This window comes from Felis catus, chromosome C2 (genome assembly GCF_018350175.1).
Source record: "Felis catus isolate Fca126 chromosome C2, F.catus_Fca126_mat1.0, whole genome shotgun sequence".
NCBI classification, from domain to species: domain Eukaryota; kingdom Metazoa; phylum Chordata; class Mammalia; order Carnivora; family Felidae; genus Felis; species Felis catus.
In genome coordinates, this window is record NC_058376.1 from 600,017 (window position 1) to 621,176 (window position 21,160).

The following is a 21,160-nucleotide window of genomic DNA, read 5'->3' on the forward strand; positions in this document are numbered from 1 at the left end:
ACCTGGGGTTTTGGGTGCTGTCTCAAAGACTCCCTTTCATCACTCAGGAGGATATAAGGGTGATATGGATAACTTAAGGTTACCTGTTTTCTTCAGTGAAAATGATTCACCCATTAGTTTCTCCATGATGACTACTGGTGGGTGATTTCCAACCTTTCTCTGGGGACAGTGATGGCCCAGGGAGTGTCTGAAACCCATGCTTGAGACAAGTGGAGAACAGCTAGTTTGCATGGCTTCAGGGGCCTCAGATACCTTCCCCACAACCAGGCCTTTTGTGGGAGTCAGACGCAGTGGGCTGGAGACCCTGTGTCTTTGATGCCCTCTCTGGTTCTTGGGAGGGGGTAGAGAAGTGGGGACTATTCTTGGACCGTCCAGGAACAGGTGAGCACTGAAACAGCCCATGGTGGCCAGAATACTTAAAAAAAAAAAAAAAAAAAAAAAATGCCAGTGACCTGTTGGATGATCTTGTGTGGTCCAACATGCATATGATTGGAGTCTCACAGAATGGGGTGGGAGGGAGGCAGAAAAACATCTGAATAATCATGCCTGAAATTTTTCCAGATATGGAATATATAAACCCATAGATCTGTGATGCTCAGCAGACACAGAACAATCGCACAGACGAAACATGCCAAAACGAAAACCTCCTCCAGAGCACATCATGAGTTGATGAAAACCAGTGATGAATAAAGGCTTAAAAGCAATCAAAAACAGACATGTTATATACAGGTGAACAAAGGGAAGGACAGCTGACTTCTCATAAGGTAAAATGCAAACCAGAAGGCAGTGCTGCATGACATCTTTATAAAGTATTAAAAGGGAAAAACTGGTCAGCTTAAAATTCTCTATTCACGGAAAATGAAAGTGAAGGCAAAGTAGACCCTTTCCAGACAAACCAAAACTGAAGGAATTCTCCAGCAGCCTTGCCCTACAAGAAACGTTGTTTGGGCCCAAGGATAGTGATAACCAGGTGGAAACTGATCTGCACCAAAGAATGAGGCCCAGAAATGTTACGTGTAGAAGGCTTTTTCCCCTTTGTTAAAAACAAGCATACAAACAAACAACCTCTTTAAAATAGAATTAACTTTTAAAGGCAAAAACAAGAATGTGAACACGGACAAGAAATGTGCTGGAGGACAATGGCAGATGGCTGCCGAGAGGGCTCCCCTTATGTGTCAAGTGCTGCGTCCCCAAGTGACAGTATTTACCAGGACACAGATTGTTGTAAGTAAAAGGAACCTATTGTAAACCCAGAGTAAACCACTAAAAAAAAGAAAGGGGGTATAGCTAGAAAACTGATAAAGGGGACAAAATAATCCCAAAGGAGACAGGAAGAAAGAACAGACAGGACGATAGAAAATGTGATAAACCTAACTCTTGTGGACTGGATTGTGTCTCCCAACATTCATTTGGAAGAAAAGGACCTAAATTTGGATATGGGGCCTTTCAGAAGATACTAAGGTTAAATGAAGTCACAGGGTGGCTCTGATCTGATAGGACTGGTGTCCTAAGAAGAGATGAGGGGACACACAGGAACGACCACGTGAGGACAGAACTCTGCCCACACCTGATTCTCAGGTTTTGTGCTTTCAGAACTGTAAGAAAATAAATTTCTGTTGTTAAAGCCACCCAGTCTGCTGTTTTGTTAGGTAGCCCTAGAAAACTGCCGCACCAACCATTTAAGTAATTTTGCTAATTGAAGGGCCAAGTGCTCTAGTTAAAAGCAGAAACTGTCACATTGAATGAAAAAGCATGACTCGTGTGTTGTCTGTGGGAAATTTTAAATGCAAAAATACAGGATAAAAGGACTAGTTTAGAAAACTATATGAAAAAACATTAATCATAAGGAAAAGTACTATATTAATATAAGGTAGGTTTCAGGAAAAGGAATGGTACTAGAAGCAAAGAGTCATTTAATAACAGTAATGCGTATGCCCTAATAACAGAGCTTCAGAATATGAAAAACAAAAATGGGCAGAGGGAGAGGGAATCCGATAAAGTGGGAGATTTCAACATTGTCTCAGCAGGAACAATCTTGAGTAGACAAAATCTTGAGCCAGCTTGAAGTGATGGACATTTATGGAACACTTCACCTAACATTCTTTTTCAAGAGCTTATGACCCATCATTCACTAATACCACATGCGGGGTGAGGAAATTTGGAAGGATTGAAGCCATACAGTGTATTCTCCAACTGTAATGGAATGAAATTAAAAATCAGTGACAAAAAGAATACTTGGCAGGGGAGCTACCATTGCGCTCCGAATGTGCTGACCCGTGCGATTTCCCCAAATGTAGGAAACTTGACTGCATAATTTGTGATGGGGGAAAAAAAGAGAAAATCTCAAATATCTGGAAATTAAGCAATATACTTCTAAATAACCAATGATCAATAAATGAAAGTACAAGGGAAATAAAATATTTCAAGCTAAGTGAAAAAAACGACATCAAAATTTGTGGGATGTATCTAAAGCAGTGGTCACAGAAATGGTTACAGGCTGAAATATTAACACTATATAAGGTTTCAAATCTGTGATTTAAATGTCCACCTTAAGAATTTTAAAACTAGGGGCACCTGGGTGGCTCAGTCGGTTAAGCATCCGACTTTGGCTCAGGTCATGATCTCCAGTTCATGGGTTTGAGCCCTGCGTCAGACTCTGTCTTGACAGCTCAGAGCCTGGAGCATGCTTCAGATTGTGTTTCCCTCTCTCTCTGCCCCTCCCCTGCTCATGCTCGCTCTCGCTCGCTCGCTCTCTCTCTCTCTCTCTCTCTCTCTCTCTCTCTGCCCCTCCCTGACTCACACTCTCTCTCTCTCTCAAAAATAAAAAAAATTAAAAAAAAATCTTAAAACCAGAGTAAGTAGAAGGAAGGAAATACCAGATAAAAGAGCACAAGTCAAATGCTGTAGGAAACATAACAGAAGAGATCAGTGAAGTTGATGCTTGGAGAAACTTAACAAGCCTGTGGCCTGATCCGGAAAGAAAGGACACCTACAGCAGGCATTAAAAAGGTGCATTGCCACAGGTCCCGAAGACACCAGGCAGTATCCAGCCTGGTTACCCCAGGCCTACTGACCTGGCGTGGTCCGCTTGAGCTCACCGTGCTGCTGCCTCTCTGCATCCCACTGCTTGCACTGCCTGGCTTGCTGATCCTTATGTCCTGCTGCACACACCTGCTGGCGCTGCTGTTCCACGTTCACGTTAGGTTTTCTGCTGTGGCCGTGCGGTCTGTCCTCAGAGGCATGAGACCACAGAGTACAATGAGAGAATGTCGTGGGGTGCTCAGTGCCAGTGTTCCACAGCGCAGACACGGAAAAATCCCCTGAAAGACACGGTTATTATATAGGTGTTCCTGAGAAGAAGTGGGAAATTTAAATCACCCTGATCTATTTTAGAAATTAATTTGAAATTTAAAACTTTCCTAGAAGAAAACTCTAGTCTCAGATGGCTTCCTGGTGAATTTTGTCAATCATTTAAGACAGAAATAACAATCTAACACAAATACCCAGACATTCGAGGAGGAGAGAACATTTTGCGACTCCTTTGAGAGGGTGTGACCTTGATAGAAAACCAGACCAAGACATTACTGGAAAAGGAAATACAGATCAATTTCCCCACACAAATACAGAAAATATTTAACAGACTACTAGCAAGTTGAACCCAGTGATAAAAGAATGATGCATCATGATCAGAAAATTGGCAGAGGGTGATGGTCCTGTGGCTGGAGGGGATATGATTTCCATAGGGTTTTCTAGGGGTCGTAAGAAATGGCATTTAAAAAAATTTTTTTTCAACGTTTATTTATTTTTGGGACAGAGAGAGACAGAGCATGAATGGGGGAGGGGCAGAGAGAGAGAGGGAGACACAGAATCGGAAGCAGGCTCCAGGCTCCGAGCCATTAGCCCAGAGCCTGCCGCGGGGCTCGAGCTCACGGACTGCGAGATCATGACCTGGCTGAAGTCGGACGCTTAACCGACTGCGCCACCCAGGCGACCCAAGAAATGGCATTTTAAATGCCATGGTGTAGGGGGGATGCTTTCATGTCCCAGGGCCTTGCTCTTAGGGGTTTCGAGGGGAGACATCCATCCTCCGTCCTGGGAGCTCCTGCACACCCTTGCTTAGTGGGCACTACCCATGTCCCTGCTGTCCTTGTCTGATGTGAGAGGCTGTGGGTCCAGACACTGGGCCTGTTTCAGGTTGAATGAGGGACGTTTGGGACCTAGAAATCCTCTTTCCCAGGGGTGCCTGGGTTAAGCGTCCGGCTTTGGCTCATGATCTCACGGTTTGTGAGTTTGAGCCCTGCATCAGACTCTGTGCTGACAGTTCAGAGCCTGGAGCCTGCTTTGGATTCTGTGTCTCCCTCTCTCTCTCTCTGCCCTTCTGCTACTCACGCTCTCTTTCTCTCAAATAAGCATTTAAAAAAATTAAAAAAGAAAAAAAATATTTTCCACAAAACCCAACTCAAGGCTTTCTCTCCTTGAAGGAACCTTATGCTAACTTGGCAGTCTGGGGAAAATAATGGCTTTCTTCTACCTGTACCCCGAGTGCCCTTTATGTGGCATGGGGAACCCTGGGTGTTGGGGCTGAAGGATGGAGGATATGCTGGTTCCTTGTTTGGACTCTATCCCTTCCTAAGAGGATCAGGACATGACCTCTCTGGTGCCTCAACGGCTGCCAAGAAGCACGACCAAGAACTCCAGAGCCAGGAAACAGTGCTGAGTGCATTTATTGCCCTCAGTAGTTAGTTGGAAGAGCGGGTGTTGGGGTGGCTTTTTGGTGGTCCCACTACCTGAGGACCGAAATCTGCACCCTGGCAGGACTCCACAAACACAGGTCTGTGTGTGATTGGTCCGCACAGCCCTTGTGCCCGGTCGGGGGGAGTCTTCAGTTAGGTCCAGTAACAGTCAGTGTTCCGGTCGCTCAGGGCTCACAGTCCAGCCCTTCTTACGAGGGAAGTGTGGTCAGCAGGCTGCCTCCAACTGCCAGCCCTTTCAGATCAGAGCCCTCCTGGAGTCCACGGGGCTTGTGGGCTGTTGGGGGCATCCGAGCTCCTCTCCCTCTGCCCCACTGCCCCTTTTTCTTAAAGTGTGTGTCCCAGGTGCACACCCTAATACGTGTCTGCACACCAGACACCAGCCTCGGTTCTGGGGGATCCCGCTTACCCCCCAGAATGGGGAGCCACTCATGAGCAGAGACACCATGAGTCAGGCGGAGTAAAGGCAGAATCCCCCTGAGGTCTGCACATGCCACACGGTGTGGATGGCCCGATGCTCCCCTCAGCCCAGCGCTCTGGCTGTTGCTAGAAGGTGCCGGCACATTCCTCTCTTGAGCTCACTGCCCTCCCCTCAAGACCTGTCCTCAATTCCTCCTGTCCGTTCCCTGTGTTCTTGGCACTCACTCTTGGTGGGAGGTGTTGCTCTGTGGGCACCGGCCCAGGCGAGGTCTGTGGGTGCAACAGGTGGGACGGGCGACGGCCGGGGTGGCACTGGCTCTTTAAGGGCGACATCACAAGGCTGTGGAAGGCCAGGTAGTGGTGGAACTCCAGGGCTGTTTCTGGAGCGTCTACGGCACTGGATTTCCACCTCCATGGGGCCACAGGCCCATACGTGAGCACCTAAAGACGTGGCCATGGCCGAGGGGAGTGAGCTGATGAACAGGCTCATGAGTGAGAATGCAGACCTGAAGAAGCAGGTGCGCCTCATGAAGGAGAACCAAATGCTGAAGCGTCTGCTCAGCGAGAGCTGCCAGGAGCGCTGTGGCCTTGGGAGCCGGGACCTGCTCTTCCCCAAGGCACCCGCCTACCCCGAGGACAGCTCCCCCGGGAGCGCAGGTGAGGCTACAGGCAGGACAGCAGGGTCCAGCTGGCTGCTGGGGTCCAGGAGCCGTGGTGAGGCCGCTGTGCCCCGGCAGGGGCCTTGTTCGGTGATACCGGTGGTCTCGGGTCCCTTCCCATCCCTCAGGTCTGAGTAAACCAAGACCCAGTTCCCCATTCTCCTGTGTGTCCTCAGGTAAGGCCCTCTGGGCCACGAAGCCACATCTAGAAAATGGGGTGGGCGTTAGCCCCCCACCTCACTAGCTGCTACTCACCAGCCCCCTGCACAGAGCTCATGGATGCAAAGCCCCTTGGGCAAACATGTCCTTGGGGTCCTTCAGCCTCAAGGAGGACCTTGAAGAGGGAGCTTGGACAAGCAGAGGGTGGGGGTGGAGGATGGCAGAAAGAGGACAATGACGCCCCAAGGGGCAGCTGGAGAAAACCCTATCCCCACCAGTTCTGAATTCCCACCAGAGGCCAAGGCACATGCTTGTCACCAGAAACTTGCTGAAGAGGGACTGACCTCCCAGGACTTGTCACCTGTGTGACATCCCACAGAGGGTCAGTGCTGCCTTCTTGGGCCACCAGGGATGCATTGTGCAGTGGCTGCAAAAGGCACTTGTCACCAAGCCTCATAGGTGCTGTGATTACTGCCAAGAATCAAACCCAGTGTGACTTCATTGTCCTTTGTCCTGAGAACTGGGTCAGGCTGGGGCCACCTCTGAGGGCTCAGAGCCACCCCTGTGTCAGTACTGGCAGAAATGCTGGGGCCCTCCCTCTCTCACCTTCCCTCCCATGCCTGGTTAGTAGAGGTGCGGACTCACAAGGGTTGGGCTGCTCCTGGAGAGACCTGGTCAGGGCCTAGGTCAGGGCAGAGTCTCTGGGACCACAACCAGCACCCCTGCCTGTGGGTCACCCCTAGCAATCCCAGACTTTTGCCAGACACCAGTCTTAGCAGGAGCTCCAGTCCCCCTGGGCCAGCCCAACACCACCAAGCCTTCCACACGGAGGCCTGGAGCCCTTGCTGCAGGGCGTGGGCCAACGTCAGCATGGCTGACCATCCTCAGGGAGGGGCCACCCCCATGACCGGGGCTCTGGGACGCTGCCTTCGGGCCTGGCCACAACGCTCAGCCTTCTTTGGGGACTGGAGTTTGGAACAACTCTTAACACAGCAGCAGACATTTGTGAACAGAAGGGAACTGCCACCAGCAATGGCTCATGTTTCCCACGGGCCCTTAACGTCTGCCTTCAACGCAGGATGTGCTTTAAAAACCTGTTTTCTTCATTCAACAACAGGAGCTCCTGGCAAACTTATAAATACCCCAAGAGGATGTAACATACAAGGCCAAGCTCGTGCTCCTGGCCCTGCTCCCAAAGGGAGCCACTGTCAACATTTTCTTGGGTTTCTGTCTGAAATTTATGGTGGATATTCATGTGCACAGCGGGGGATCTTCTGGGTTCCCCTAAACACGGTTGAACTGTTCTATACTTTGATTGCCCCCTCCATCCACCTTACTTTTGTTACCTGGAGGTCCTCTTTTCTAGATCCAGGGCCTGCACTCCAGCGCTGGAGCGACTCTCGGGGTGGAGGGCAGGGGTTCCCCACAATAACAGCCCGGTGCCAGGACAGGCGGTGCCCTCCAGCCCCCTGCCATCTGCCATTGGGGTAACGGCTGGGAAATCCTTGGGTCAAAGGCCCTGTGCTGTTGAAATAGATGCTGCTGTGTCCTCTGCACCCTTCCAGTGCCCTCCTGACCCACAGGACCACGCACAGTGGCTAGGCTCGCACACCAGCCTCTTCCTCAGCTGCCTGTGTGCCCTGTGTTCTACGCTTGTTAGTTTGGTCTGTTTTCTGAGTCTACAACCGCACTGTGTGCAAATGATTTAAATGAGATCGACAGTGTGTATACTTGTTAATTTTGCCTTTGTCTTTGCCCTTGGTATTCCTAGAACCCTGGCTCTGGTGGCAGTTGGGCCTGGGGGTGGAGGGGCATGCAGGCTAGGTGCTGGGAGGACCCTTCTAGTCCTTCTTTTTAAAGAACAAGAAAAATTGAGAAACAGCTTGTTTTGTTCAGTTTCCATGACCTTGTTTGGCCTTGGTAGGGTGCCCTCAGCTCCTGCCCTTGGCCTGCTCCATCGGGAGGCCCTGGGCTCCTGTTGTCTGTCCTGGTGTTCACTAGGATGGGTCTTTGCTTGGGATCTGGGGACTCTGTTCCTACCTGGATCTGGGCTTTGTTCTTCTTTCTGTGGGATCTCTGTTTGGGGATTTGATACCAGACTTGTGACCAGTTATAATCTCAATCAAGAAGCATCTTTTAATTTTTTTCAGTGTTCCAACCTTATTTATGTAATATAGGGATTAAGAATCATTTGGAGCCTGAAAGAATTTACCACTAGGCCCCCAGGCCTGCAGCCCTCAGAGCATAATTGTTTTATAACTTCTAGATTTTTCTTCTTTGCTTACTGGTCCATTTAGTTTTTCTACTTCTTACTGAGTCATTGAAAAATAATTTCCCACAAGAGTTCTCCTGTTACTGAAATCTTAGTGACGATGCAGTTGTGTATAATGGTTGCTTGTAACTCAGACCTCTTCCTGGTCTTTCTTATGTTGCTTTTCTCATTTCCAATTTTATTTCTTCATGTTTTCTGTTTCCCTAAGGTAGTTTTCCACAGTTTCGTGGTCTTGTAGACTTTCACAGAACTGTCTGCGGTGTATTTCGTGGTCGTGTTCATTGTTTTCTTAAGAGTTCCTCTTCATATCTTGATTTGAATGTTTAATTTTGAGATGATTTTTATTTATTTATTTATTTATTTATTTATTTATTTATTTATTTATTAACGTTTATTTTTGAGACAGAGAGAGAGCATGAACGGGGGAGGGTCAGAGAGAGAGAGGGAGACACAGAATCTGAAACAGGCTCCAGGCTCTGAGCTGTCAGCACAAAGCCCAACGCGGGGCTCGAACTCACGGACCGCGAGATCATGACCTGAGCCGAAGTCGGACGCTTAACCAACTGAGCCACCCAGGCGCCCCGAGATGATTTTTAAAAAGTAATTGAAGCATTTAAATTACTAATTTCAATCCAAATACAGTTTTAAACGTACTGATGTCTTAATATATAAAGTTCTGATTTTCATTATTTCTCAATAATCATTGTTTTTTATTATTATTTCTTCCTCGATGTGATCGTTACTTGGGAGGATGCTTTTACTTCTGAGGAAATGCAATTTTCTCCTGACCACATGGGCAACAGGAGGCAAGACACATCCTAATGGATGTGTTTTTTTGAACATTTTTTTCTGAGAAATCATTGCTGGAGATAGATCAGTTGGTTCCTGAGGAGGCACCTGTTAGGATATAATTTTTCATGATAGCTCTTAAAACACACTATTTCTCAAGTATATATTTACCTTATTGCCAGAAGACCAATATTATAACATGAGGGTAAGAAAGGATTTTATAAATCAAAAAGAATCGATAAGTTAAAGTTGACTACATTATAATTTAAAACTTCTGCATGAGAGTCAGTATAAAAAAGATTCAGACCTAAGCAAGGCACCCACCGGAAGACACAACACTTTTCATCAACAAGGAATTAGTATGCAGGAGACAAAAAAAGCTGCTACAAATAATTTTAAAGCCTACCCCTCCCCCCAAAAAACAAGCAGAGAAAAGGCAAAGAAAATTCACAGAAAGGAAACCTGAGGGGCCGATGAGCACATGAAATGATGTTCACTATCACTAGGGATTAGGGAAAAGCCATGTGTTGTTTTCTGCCGGGGGACCGCTGATGTAGAATACAGAGGAGGTTAAACAGCACACACCTGAGCCCAGTGTAGACAGTATAAACAGCACACACCTTGCCCACTGTGAGCAAGGAGGCACATTAAGGAATGCTGATTATAGCTTTGCTTTTTCAAGGAAAACAGGAATCATCCCCATGCTTATCAACAGGGCAGTGGATATGAAAATTGCTGTGTGTGTGTGTGTGTGTGTGTGTGTGTGTGTGTGTGCGCGCGCGCGCGCATGCGCACGTGCACGCTCACATGCTTGCATGCATGCATGCCCATGTGTGCCCAGAAATGGTTAAATGTATCAGGTAAGCTACCCAATGATTCACTATGGATGAATTCCCAAAAAAATGCTGCAGCAAAAAGGTATTTTGCAGGATAAAACATGTATAGGATGATACCATTTATGTACATTTAAAAGCATAAGCAAGTCCCTCTGTATTGTGTGTGGGTTCCCAGGTGGGTGGGAAGTGCACGGGGGCACGTGTGCTTGCCATGCCCATAAACTTGAAGCTGGTGGTTTCCTCAGGTGGGCTGGGCACCCACAGTGTCATATTCTCTAGAGGGAGGAGGAGGGCTCTGAAACACGGGGTGGGGTGTTACAGATTGAGGCTGGGTATGTGGATGTTCTTCTGTATTCTCTCCCTCCTTAGGGATGTCTCAGGAACACAGCCTGACCTGCCCTCCCTCCCCGTCCTAGGTGCAGACTTTGGAAGGTTCAGTGGCATCCCTGATGCACCCTCCCAGCTGCAGACATCCTCCCTGGAGGACCTGCTGTGCTCACATGCCCCCATCTCCAGTGAGGATGACGCCTCCCCTGGCTGTGCCACCTCCTCCCAGGTGCCCTTCAAGGCTTTCCTCAGCCCCCCAGAGCTGCGTGCACCCCGAGGCACTGACAGGAAGCTGTCCCCGCTCCTGAACCCCTTGCAGGACCCGCTGGCAGACAAGACCCTGCTGGAGCCCAGGGAGATGGTCCGGCCCAAGAAAGTGTGCTTCTCAGAGAGCAGCCTGCCATCTGGGGACAGGACGAGAAGGAGCTACTACCTTAACGGTATGGCCCAGGCAGGGGTGGGCACCAGGGTGCAGTAGTCTGGGTGACCAGCTCGGCACAGCTTCTCCATTTTCCTGCAGAGGGAGGAGAGTGTGGCTGGGAGGCCAGGGTCTGGGGCTGCTTCTGTGGACATTTTTTGCCTATTAAAAAAAATGGACTTGCTTATCTTATGATCGAGTTGTCAGAGGTCTACCTCTATTCTGGATACAAATCCTTTTCTGGGTGTATGTCTTGCAAATGTTGTCTCCCACTCTCTGGCCTTTCCAGTTGCATAAGTGTTCTTTAAAGAGAAAAACTGTTTAATTTGATAAAGTCAGTTTATTGATTTTTTTTGTTTTATACAGTTCATGTTTTTTGTGTCCTATTTAAGAAATCTTTGTCAAACTCATGGTCACAAAGATTGTTTCCTATGTGTTCTTCTAGAAGTTTTATGGCTTTAGGTTTTACATTTAGGTTTCTGATCAATTTCTAGTCAATTTTTGTGCATGGTATGAGATTTGCATTTGTTGGCTTCTTCCAACACCAGTGTTTAGAAAGATTATTTTTTCTTCATGGAATTGCCTTGACCCTTTTGTCAAAAATCAACTGTTCATATATGTATAAGTTTATCTCTGGACACCTTCCCCCCGCCATGCTGTGTGATTTGTCTGTGTTGATTCCAGTACATATGGTCTCGATTACTGTAGCTTTAAAGTAAGATCATCATTCATATAATGTCTTGTTCTCCATTTTCAAAGTTGCCCTGGCTATTGTAGATCCTTTGCATTTCCACATGAGTTTTAGAATCAACTTGTCCAACTTTGCAAAAAAGCTTGCAAGGAGTTTGATTGGGATTGCTCTGGATGTACAGATTGATTAGGTCAGTTTTCAGGGAAATTAACAATTTATTAATAATAATGATATTGAACCTTTGGGTCTGTAAATGCTGTGTGTCTCTCCATTTATGTAGTTCTTTAAACATTTCTTTCAACAGTGTTTATAGTCTTCTATGTATAGATCTTGCACATTTTGATAAATTAATTCTTAGTATTTTCACATTTTTGATACTATAGGAAATAGTATTACCTTTATCATTATCAATTTCTGATTGCTCATTTCTAGTATATAGTAACACAGTTGATTTTTGTGTATTTACTCCTGTGATCCTTAATTTTATTTGTCGACTTGACTGGGCCATGAAAAGAACTACCCAGATAATTGGTCAAACATTCTGGGTGTTTCTGTAAGAGTGTTTCTGGATGAGTTGAACATTTAATAGACTGAGTAAGCACATTGCCCTCTCAGTGTGGGTGGGCTTCATCCCATCACTTCAAGGCCTGAGTAGGACAAAAAGGTTGATCCTACCCCAAGGAAGAGAAAATTCCTCCTGCCTGGTTGCCTTTGGACCTGAAACATGCCTTGAACTGAAACATGTTCTTGAGTTTCAAGCCTGCAGTGCTCTGGACTGAAACCACACCATTGGTTCTCTTGGTTCTCAGACCTTTAAAGGCAGGCTAGAACAACATTTTCAGTCTCCCTGGATCTCTAGCTTGCTAACTCACCTTGCAGATCTTGAGACTTGTTAGTCTCCATAATCATGTGGGCCAATTTCCTACACACACACACACACACACACACACACACACACACACACCCTGTTGGTTCTGTTTCTATTTCTCTGGAGAACCCTGAAAAATAAAAATGTTGTATCTTGCAACCTTACTGAACTCACTTATTTTTTTAAATGTTTTTATTTATTTTTTTTGAGGCAGAGTGTCAGGGAGCAGGGAGAAGAGGGAGGCAGACAGAGAATCTGCGCTGTCAGTGCAGAGCCCAATACTGGGCATGAATCATGAAATGTGAGATCATGACCTGAGCTGAAGTCAGAGGCTTAATCTATTGAGCCATCCAGGTGCCCCCTGAACTCATTTGTTCTAGTAGATTTCTTTAAGTTTATTTATTTTAAGAGAGACAGAGCTTACAAATTTGGGAGGGGCAGAGAAAGAGAGAGAGAGAGAGAGAGAGAGAGAGAGAGAGAGAGAGAGAGAATCCCAAGCAGGCTCCACACTGCCAGTGCAGAGCTTGATGCGGAGCCTGAACTCACAGGCCAGCAGATCATGACCTGTGCCAAAGTTGGACGCTAACTGACTGAGTCACCCAGGCACCACTGTTCTAGTAGCTTTTTGTAGATTCCTTAGGATATATGATTGTGTCATTTGCAAATAAAGACAAATTTATTTTTTCATTTCTAGTTTGTATTCCTTTTATTTTTCTTATCTTATTGCATTGGCAAGAAATGGTGACAGTGGACTTTTTCTTTTTTATCTTTTCCTAATTTAGGAAGCATTCAGTCTGTTATTGTTAAGTATGATGTTAGCTCAGGTCTTTGTAGATGACTTTTATCAGGTTGAGGAAGTTCCCTTTAATTCCTAGTTTTCTTATAATGAATGGATATTGGATTTTGTGAAATGCTTTTTCTGCATCTACTGAGATGAGCATTTGGTTTTTATTTGTAGTCTGTTTCAGCTAATATGGTTAATTACATTGATTGATTTTTGAATTGTAAACCAACCTCGCATTCCTGAGATAAACCTTACTTGGTCGTGACGTATTATACTTTTTTGTATTGTTGGATTTAATTTCCTAAATTTTGTTGAGAATTTTTGCTGTCTATGATATTGGTCTATAGTTTTCTTTTCATGTCATTTTCTGGTTTTGGTACCAGGTTAATGTTGACTTCAATGAATGAAGCGGAAGGTACTCCATTCTCTTTAATTATGTAGAGGAGTTTATGTAGAATTGGTATCATTTATTCCTTAGATGTTTGGCAAAAGTCACCACTGAATCCACCCAAGTCTTTAATTTTCTTTGTAGGAATATTTCCCCTGCCACAAGTTCAGTTTCCTTGTTGATATACAGCTATTCAAATGATCTATTTCTTCTTAGGGAGCTTTGGCAATTCACTCACGATAGTGAGCTTTTGTGTTTTTTAAGGAATTAGTCTATTTCATCTAAGCTGTCAAATTTATTAGCATAAAATTGTTTCTAGTATTCCATTATTATCCTTTTAACATCTGTAGGATCTGCGGTGAGACCATCTCTAATTTCTGATAGTGGTAATTTTTGTCCTCTTTCTCTTTTCCCCTAATATGTCTGGCTACAGGTTTACCAATATTGTTGACTTTTTTCTGTGAAGAATAGATTTTGGCTGAATCTTGGAAGGCCAAGGTTGGACTAGAAATGATTGCTAGAACATCTCAGGTATATATCACTTCTTCCATCCAACTTGTGCTTTAAAGACAGAACAGGATGGTAAGAGAGACTGATTCCTGATTAGACAAGTGTATGAATATAGAAGGGGAAATTTGCACTCTGAGCTTCATGGCCCTCATCTGCCCTGACAAACTGCTGTGCAGTCAGTCTGGTTTTCAGCTCGAACTCTTGGGTACTTATGCAGCCTCACAAAGTGATTAGGGAAGGAGAACACTAAAGACTACAGTGCACTGCGGCAATAAAGTAAAGAAGGCCTGAATAAGTGGAAAAACATCTCATGTTCGGGGACCAGAAGGCTTTACATCATTACGATGGCAGCACTCCCCAAGTTGACCTGCAGATTCAACGTGATTCCCATCACAATCCCAGCTGGCTTCCCTGCATAAATTGACAAACTCCTCCTGAAATTCAGGTGGAAATGTAAGGGACCCAGAACAGGCAACACAATCTTGAGAAAGGAGAGCAAAATTGGAGGACTTACACTTCGCAATTCCAAAACTTACTGTAAAGCTACAGGAATCCAGGCAGTGTGGTGGTCATAAGACAGACATACAGAGATCAGCAAAGTAGAATTGAGGTTCCAGAAATAAGCCCAGGCATTTACAGGTTTAATGTGCAACATGGACACCAAGACTTGTGTCAGCAGAGAGAGACTTGTCTTTGCAACAAATGACGTTGGGACAAGTGGACAAACATGTACAAGAATGAGCTGGACCTCACACCACATGTGAAAATTAACTCAAAATGTATCAAAGACCTAAAAAAATCTAAAAGAGCTAAAGCCATATAACACTTAGAAGAAAACACAGAGAAAAATCTCATGACCTCGGATTTGGCAATAGATTTTCAGATGTGACACCAAAAGCATTAGCAACAAAAGGAAAAGTATATGGATTGGGTTGTATCAAAAGTAAAAATTTTTGTATTTATTGATTTTTTATTTTAGAAAGAGAGAAAGTCCATGAACAGGGGAGAGGGGCGGAGGGAGAATCTTTTTTTTTTTTAACATTTATTTATTTTTGAGAGAGGTAGTGAACGAGCAGGGGAGGAGCAGAGGGAGAGGGAGGGGGACAGAGGATCTGAAGCAGTCTCTGAGCTGTTAGCACAGAGCCTGACACGGGGCTCAAACTCATGAACCATGAGATCATGACCTAAGCTGAATTTGAATGCTCAACCAACTGAGCCACCCAGGCGCCCTAAAACTTTTGTATTTCAGAGGAACACATTTCAAGAAAGTGAACTGAGCCTACAGAGTGGGAGAAAATATTTGTCAATCAGATGATAAGGGGCTAGTATTCAGGATATATAAGAACTCTCTACAACTCCACAGTAAAAAGACAATCTAATTAAAAATGGGCAAAACACAATGAATATTTCCCCAAAGAAGACAAATAAGCACGTGAAAAGATGCTCCAAATTCTCAGTCATCAGCCAAATACTGATGAAACCACAATGAGAAACCACTTCATGTCTACTAGGACGGCTATAAAAAAATGAGGGACCGGCACAAGTGTTGGAGAGGATGTGGAGACAATCGGAACCCATGTACATTGTCGCTGTGGAAAGCAGTTTGGCATTTCATCAAAAATTACACATAGAATTACCAATGATTCCATTCCTGGGTATATGTATCTAAAAGAACTGAAAACATTTGTCCACACAAAATTAAAAAAAATTTTTTTTTGATGTTTTTATTTATTTTTGGGACAGAGACAAAGCACCAACTGGGGAGGGTCAGAGAGAGAGGGAGACAGAACTGAAGTGGGCTCTGCCTGACAGCACAGAGCCCAATGTGGGGCTCGAACTCACAAGTGATGAGATAGATCATGACCTGAGCTGAAGTCAGACACTTGGCTGACTGAGCGCCCCCACACAAATATTTTTATATGAATGTTCATAGCAACGTTGTCCATGATAGCACAAAGGCCTCTCAACGGACGAAGGGATGAACAGAATGTGGTCCATCCACGCAACGGGATTGGTTCTGCCCCAGATAGGAATGCTGTGCTGACACCTGCTGGAGTGTGGAGGCACGTCGGAAACGGCTGAGAGAAAGCCAGCCCAGCCCGAGGATCACCTGCTGCGTGGCTACACTTGCATGAAATGTCCAGAATAGATACATCCATAAGGACAGGAAGTAGTTTGGTAGCTGTGGGGCTGCGGGGAGAGCGCTGTGTGACTGATAGTGGGTACAGGGTATCGCTTTGGTGATGAAAATATTTTGGAATTTGATTGCGGTGATGGCTGTACAACTGTGAATATAGAAAAACATCTGAACTGCGTACTTTGAGAGACTCAGTTTTATAGGATGTGAATTGTATCTGAATAAAAAACATTTTTAAATGATCGGGGAAGCATTGTGCCCCATATGCCTCAGTTCCTTTGTCTGTAAGTGGGGTCTGAGGCCCCTTTGGGATCATGGTGAGGATGAATGAAGTCCCAGAGGGACCAGAAAACGCTCCTGGGGAAAGAAAGCGGATGCCGCCCCCCAGGATGCCTCGGAGGGCTCCGAATCCCCATCAGGTGGTGCTCCTGGGAGGGGGCGTCTTGCCAGGAACCTCCCTCACCCGCTCACCTCCTGAGGTCCAGAGCTGTGTGGGGAGCCACTGCCCCTCTTGCCGCTCCAGCTGCTTGAGTGACACCAGATCACTTTCCGACACCCTCTGTGGCCCGTTTCCCTGGCATTCCACCCCAGCATTTCTCCTGGGCCCTTGGAGCCCTGCACCGTCTCAGCTCATATCCAACTTTCCCCACCCGGTGATCCTTTGGCTCCAGGGCCCCACAGCTCCGAGACCTTCCTCGCGGGGTCTGCTGGGGGACATGTGGCTCTGGGCCATCTGCATCCACACCCTTGTGGCCCCTCCTCCCCACCCCCGCCTGCAGAGCCACATGGACTGTGCCCCGTGCGCCTTGGTCATGGACTCCCCGCTCAGTGCCTGCAGGTGCGGCTGAGGGAGTGAAAGCACAGTCCCCTACCCCCTCTGCCTGTCCTCTCTGGCTGTCCAGCCTGTCCTGGAAGGAGCTGATAAGCCCGTGCTGACTGGCTGTTATGTGCTGGGAGGGGCTACCGTGTTCCTGTGGTGGGAGTGACCTGGCAGCTTTCTGGGACTAGCAGTTATGTGGACACAGTCACAGGAGGGGGCCAACTGTACGGGTCACAGGTGTGGCTGGTCCTGGGGCTCTGCAGCGCTCACGGCTCAGATGGCCACACGGGAGGCTCCCCTGGGCTGGTGTGGGGTGTCCTGAGTGTTGGAGCCTGAGCCTCCGGAGAGTGCAGTTGTGTGCGGGTAACAGGACCCAGTCCGTGCGTGCGCTGCCCGCCTGCTGGGTGGGCCCCGTGGGCTGCACCCGGTCAACGCCCTGGAGGGTCTGCATCGCGGTCAGGTTTGGAAAAGCCACAGGGGCTCTAGGAAAGGCTCTACAGATGGCTCTGTTATTAAGTGTCTCTCGTGGGGATGAAAGAGCAGAGTGTGGAAGCGGCAGGGGTCTGGGGGCCCCGGTCAGGTGGAGGGTCCCCAGCGCAGAGGCTCTGCCTGACTCTGACGCAGGCCCCCTCACTTTGGGTCTCTCCATGTCAGATTCATCCAATGGTAGTAACTGGCAGGGTGTTTTTCAGAGAGCACAGGGTTTTGAAGGCGTGGCCGCCTATCTGCTGCTCAATGAACAGAGGCTGCTGTAGGAGGGCAGATTTGGAAGCAGGTGCTGGGGGGGGGAGGGTGGCTGCTGGGCCTGGAAACATCAGGAAGACAGTTAGACAGGATCTCCTGCCCACCCAGCAATCCTCTCCACAAACTTAGGGAAGAGTTTTATTATCAAGTAAACATTAAACCAGCCTGTGATGCAGAGGCTGCCAAGACAGCCAGGCGGACCGGACCCGTTACATGGGGCACGCATGTGTTGTCGAGTCACATGAGTTACACACGTGTCGTCGAGTCACATGGATCACACGTGTTGTCGAGTCACATAGGTCATGTGTGTTGCCGAGTCACATGGATCACGTGTGTTGTCAAGTCACACGGGGCACACACGTGTTGTCGAGTTACACACGTGTTGTCGAGTCACATGGATCACACGTGTTGTCGAGTCACGAGTTACACACGTTGTCGTCGAGTCACATGAGTTACACACGTTGTCGTCGAGTCACATGGATCACACGTGTTGTCGAGTCACATAGGTCACGCCTGTTGTCGAGTCATATGGATCACGTGTTGTCACACATGTTGTCGAGTCACATGGATCACGTGTGTTGTCGAGTCACATGGGTCAGCATGTTGCCGAGTCACATGGATCACGTGTGTTGAGTCACATGGGGCACACGTGTTGTCAAGCCACACGGGGCACACACATGTTGAATCACATGGGTCACACACGTGTTGAGTCAACCTGCACCCCGCCCTCAGGAGATGAGGGGACACGCCTACCTAGCCTCTCCCGACGCACCTGGTCAGAGGGGTGGGCCTTCTGGTAGGGCTTACTCTTGACCCAGGTGCCTGGCCAGAATCCCCTGGGGGAGGGGCAATACAAATAGTCCTGGGCTGTAAAACAAGCTCTTAAAGACATTTCTGTCCATCTCAAAGGGACAGAGAGAGGACTCAGGATCACAGCTTTCTCAGGTTGCTCTAAGAGGGAAAAGAGAATAGGTCTCTCTCCTTTTCCGTGACAGAAAAGTCAAGGTTTTCTTTTCCATCTGTATTTGCCCTCACAGTGGAGGGCAGGGGAAGCAGCAGTGGGGAGGAGCAGGCCATGCGCCCTCATCATGCTTGGGCCCCTTTGGGAAGCCCCGCCCAGTGGCTTCACCCCAAACTTACGGCAGCTGCGTTTAGGTTGGTCCTTTTCTCAGAGTAGATCCCGGGGCACGGGCAGGAGGAAGGCGGGTGGCCCCTGACCGTCCGTGTCCTGGAGCCCCCAGCCTGGCTCACTGCTCCCGCTGCTCACAGAGATCCAGGGCTTCTCCAGCGCTGAGAAGGACGGGCGCATCGTCGGGGAGATCGCCTTCCAGCTGGACCGGCGCATCCTGGCCTATGTCTTCCCGGGAGTGACCAGGCTGTATGGCTTCACCGTGTCCAACATCCCTGAGAAGATCAAGCAGGTGTGCCTCTCGGCCCCGGGGTCCCCTCCCTGTCCTGGAGTCCCCTCCCTGCTGTGAGGACCCCTCCCAGCCCTGGGGCCCCTGTCGCCCCCGCCCACGCCCGCGCTGTGCCCACCCCCACCACCCCCAGACGTCCATCAAGTCCCTGGACGGGTCGGTGGACGAGAAGAAGCTTCGCGAGCTGACACACCGCTACCTGATGCTGACCGCGCGCCTGGAGAGGCTGGGTTACAACCGTGAGGTGCACCCGGTGTTCAGCGAGTTCCTCATCAACACCTACGGCATCCTGAAGCAGCGGCCCGACCTGCGCGCCAACCCGCTGCACAGCAGCCCGGCCGCGCTGCGCAAGCTGGTCATCGACGTGGTGCCCCCCAAGTTCCTGGGCGACGCGCTGCTGCTGCTCACCTGCCTGTGCGAGCTCTCCAAGGAGGACCGCAAGCCGCTCTTCGCCTGGTGAGCCCGCCCGCACCCGCCGTGCCTTGCCTGCAATAAACATGTTTGTTCCAAACCCGGGGGCCACGTGCCTCCTGCGTGTCCCCTCCGGCCCGGGGCAGGGGCCCAGTCTGCCGACAGGGCGCCCGGGGCCACAGGCGCCTCTCACCAACCGGGCCGCGCCTCGGGCACCCGGCCCGCCCGCCGCCCACCCCCACGCGGCACTGTGGCACTTTATTAAAATCATCTGTTTTCTTGTGTACCTTTACCTTTGGCTCTTTGAAGGCGTGGAGGGCGTAGCAGGAGGTGCCTGCTGGTATTTGTGGAAAGAAGCCAGGACCGAGCCTCCAGGGCAGGGGGCTGTGGCTCTGGCCAGGCTCCCAGACCCTCCGGCCCTCAGGGCCTTCCCCATGACCCCATTACCATCCTCTGAGGTCTGTCTCCTCCTGTGAAAGGGCCAGTGGCTGGTTTCCCCAAACGGAGAGGCTGAGGCAAGGATCCGGATGCTGGGGGGACAGCAATAGAATCTGCAGAGCTCTGTGAAAAATGAAAACACAGGTCTCTTGTTCAAAAGTAGGAATTTCAAGAAGGTGACAGCAGCGTGTTGGATAGAGAATAAGGCCCATGCAGCTGTGAGGATTCCTGGGAGGCTATTTATTTGGGATGATTTGATGTACCCCACCCCCTGACCCCTGCTGGAGCCATCAGTTCCCTGTCTCTCCTGGGGTCTTGAGGACAGGTGACCTTCTGGGCCCACGTGAGGACCAGGGCCTGGTGCTGGCACCTTCCTGGCCTTGGCTCTGAGTAGAGGGTCTCTGGTCACTTCTCTGCTGGTGGTGTGAGGACCGTCCTTCTGTCCTCACAGCCTCTGGTGTCCCAGGTGTCCAGCACCTTAGGGCACAGCTTGGGCAACTATAACGAGCACCACAGACCAGGGGCGTTCGGACAACACACATTTATTTCCTCCTCGTGCTGGAGGCTGGACACCTGAGGTCCAGGTGGTGGCAGGGCTGGTCCCTCCTGAGGCCTTTCCTGGCCGTGTGGGTGCAGCCTTCTCCCTGGGTCCTCACATGCTTGTCCCGTTGCATGTCTGTGTCCTGATTTCCTCTTCAGGACAGCGGTCAGAGGGGATTAGGGTCATCCTATGACAGACATAATTTTAGCTTTATTACGTCGTTCAAGACCCTGTCTCCAAATACAGCTAATTCTGAGGTGCTGGGGAGTCGGGGCTTCTACCTATGATTTTGGGGGTGGGCACAATTCAGTCCACAACTGACGCCATCCTCCCCTTCCAGCCGCGGGACGCCGACCCCCAGCTGAGGGACTCTCTGACTTTGGGGGTCTCTGCAGGGCACACACAGGTCTGGCACCTGGGCTGTTGGAGGAGGGACTGGTGGTGGGCACTTCTGGGATGCAGGCTCTCTCTGGGTGAGCCTTGGCGTTGGGAGCCGGGTTCGGAGGAATGTTTCTATTGGGTCTTTGCTGTCTGCCGGGTGCTGCTGGGGCTCCCCTGTGACCGTGCTGGACCCGGGAGTGGAGCAGCCATCGTCTGCGTCCACACGGGGGAGTCGTGGCTGGAGATGGCCTGGCCCGCCCCCAGCCTCCGGGGTCTCTGGGCTCGCCTGGCTGCTCCAGGGCTGATGCTGGAGGGGTGGGGTCCCGAAGCCCACACAGCTGGGGATCCACAAGATCTGGGCATCTCCTCACCTGGGCCCTGTGGCTACCCTGCACTGC

The 21,160-nt window shown here is 48.9% G+C and overlaps 3 protein-coding genes across 5 annotated transcripts in view; 2 read left to right on the plus strand and 1 right to left on the minus strand.

The window, feature by feature from the left end:
- The window catches only part of LOC123379827, a 26,119-nt gene extending 19,866 nt beyond the window's left edge, over positions 1-6,253 (minus strand). Inside the window, exons 1-3 of the mRNA XM_045036480.1 lie at positions 6,086-6,253; positions 5,397-5,612; positions 3,075-3,320 (exon numbers count right to left, since the gene is read on the minus strand). Coding sequence (XP_044892415.1) covers positions 3,075-3,320; positions 5,397-5,612; positions 6,086-6,107 — 484 coding nt within the window. The 5' untranslated portion in view covers positions 6,108-6,253. The remainder of the gene's footprint in view (positions 1-3,074; positions 3,321-5,396; positions 5,613-6,085) is intronic.
- LSS (lanosterol synthase) overlaps positions 1-10,439 on the plus strand; it is a 46,902-nt gene extending 36,463 nt beyond the window's left edge. The window contains exon 23 of one of the 2 annotated variants that reach the window (XM_019839257.3): positions 10,303-10,439. The gene's annotated coding sequence lies outside the window, so the exon portion shown is untranslated. Of the gene's footprint in view, positions 1-561; positions 1,629-10,302 lie in introns of those variants that run through there. The other variant, XM_006935796.4, reaches the window with a different exon arrangement.
- SPATC1L (spermatogenesis and centriole associated 1 like) lies at positions 5,606-19,688 on the plus strand. Of its 2 annotated transcripts, XM_006935798.5 has the most exons (5): positions 5,606-5,828; positions 10,303-10,442; positions 10,533-10,653; positions 18,843-18,994; positions 19,125-19,688. In XM_006935798.5, the coding sequence occupies exons 1-5, from the start codon at positions 5,627-5,629 to the stop codon at positions 19,449-19,451; spliced, it is 942 nt and encodes a 313-aa protein (XP_006935860.1). In that variant the 5' UTR covers positions 5,606-5,626; the 3' UTR covers positions 19,452-19,688. The 2 variants fall into 2 exon arrangements, with proteins under 2 accessions (XP_006935860.1, XP_003991396.1); XM_003991347.6 differs by having other exon boundaries at positions 10,303-10,653.
- The last annotated feature ends 1,472 nt before the right edge of the window (positions 19,689-21,160 follow it).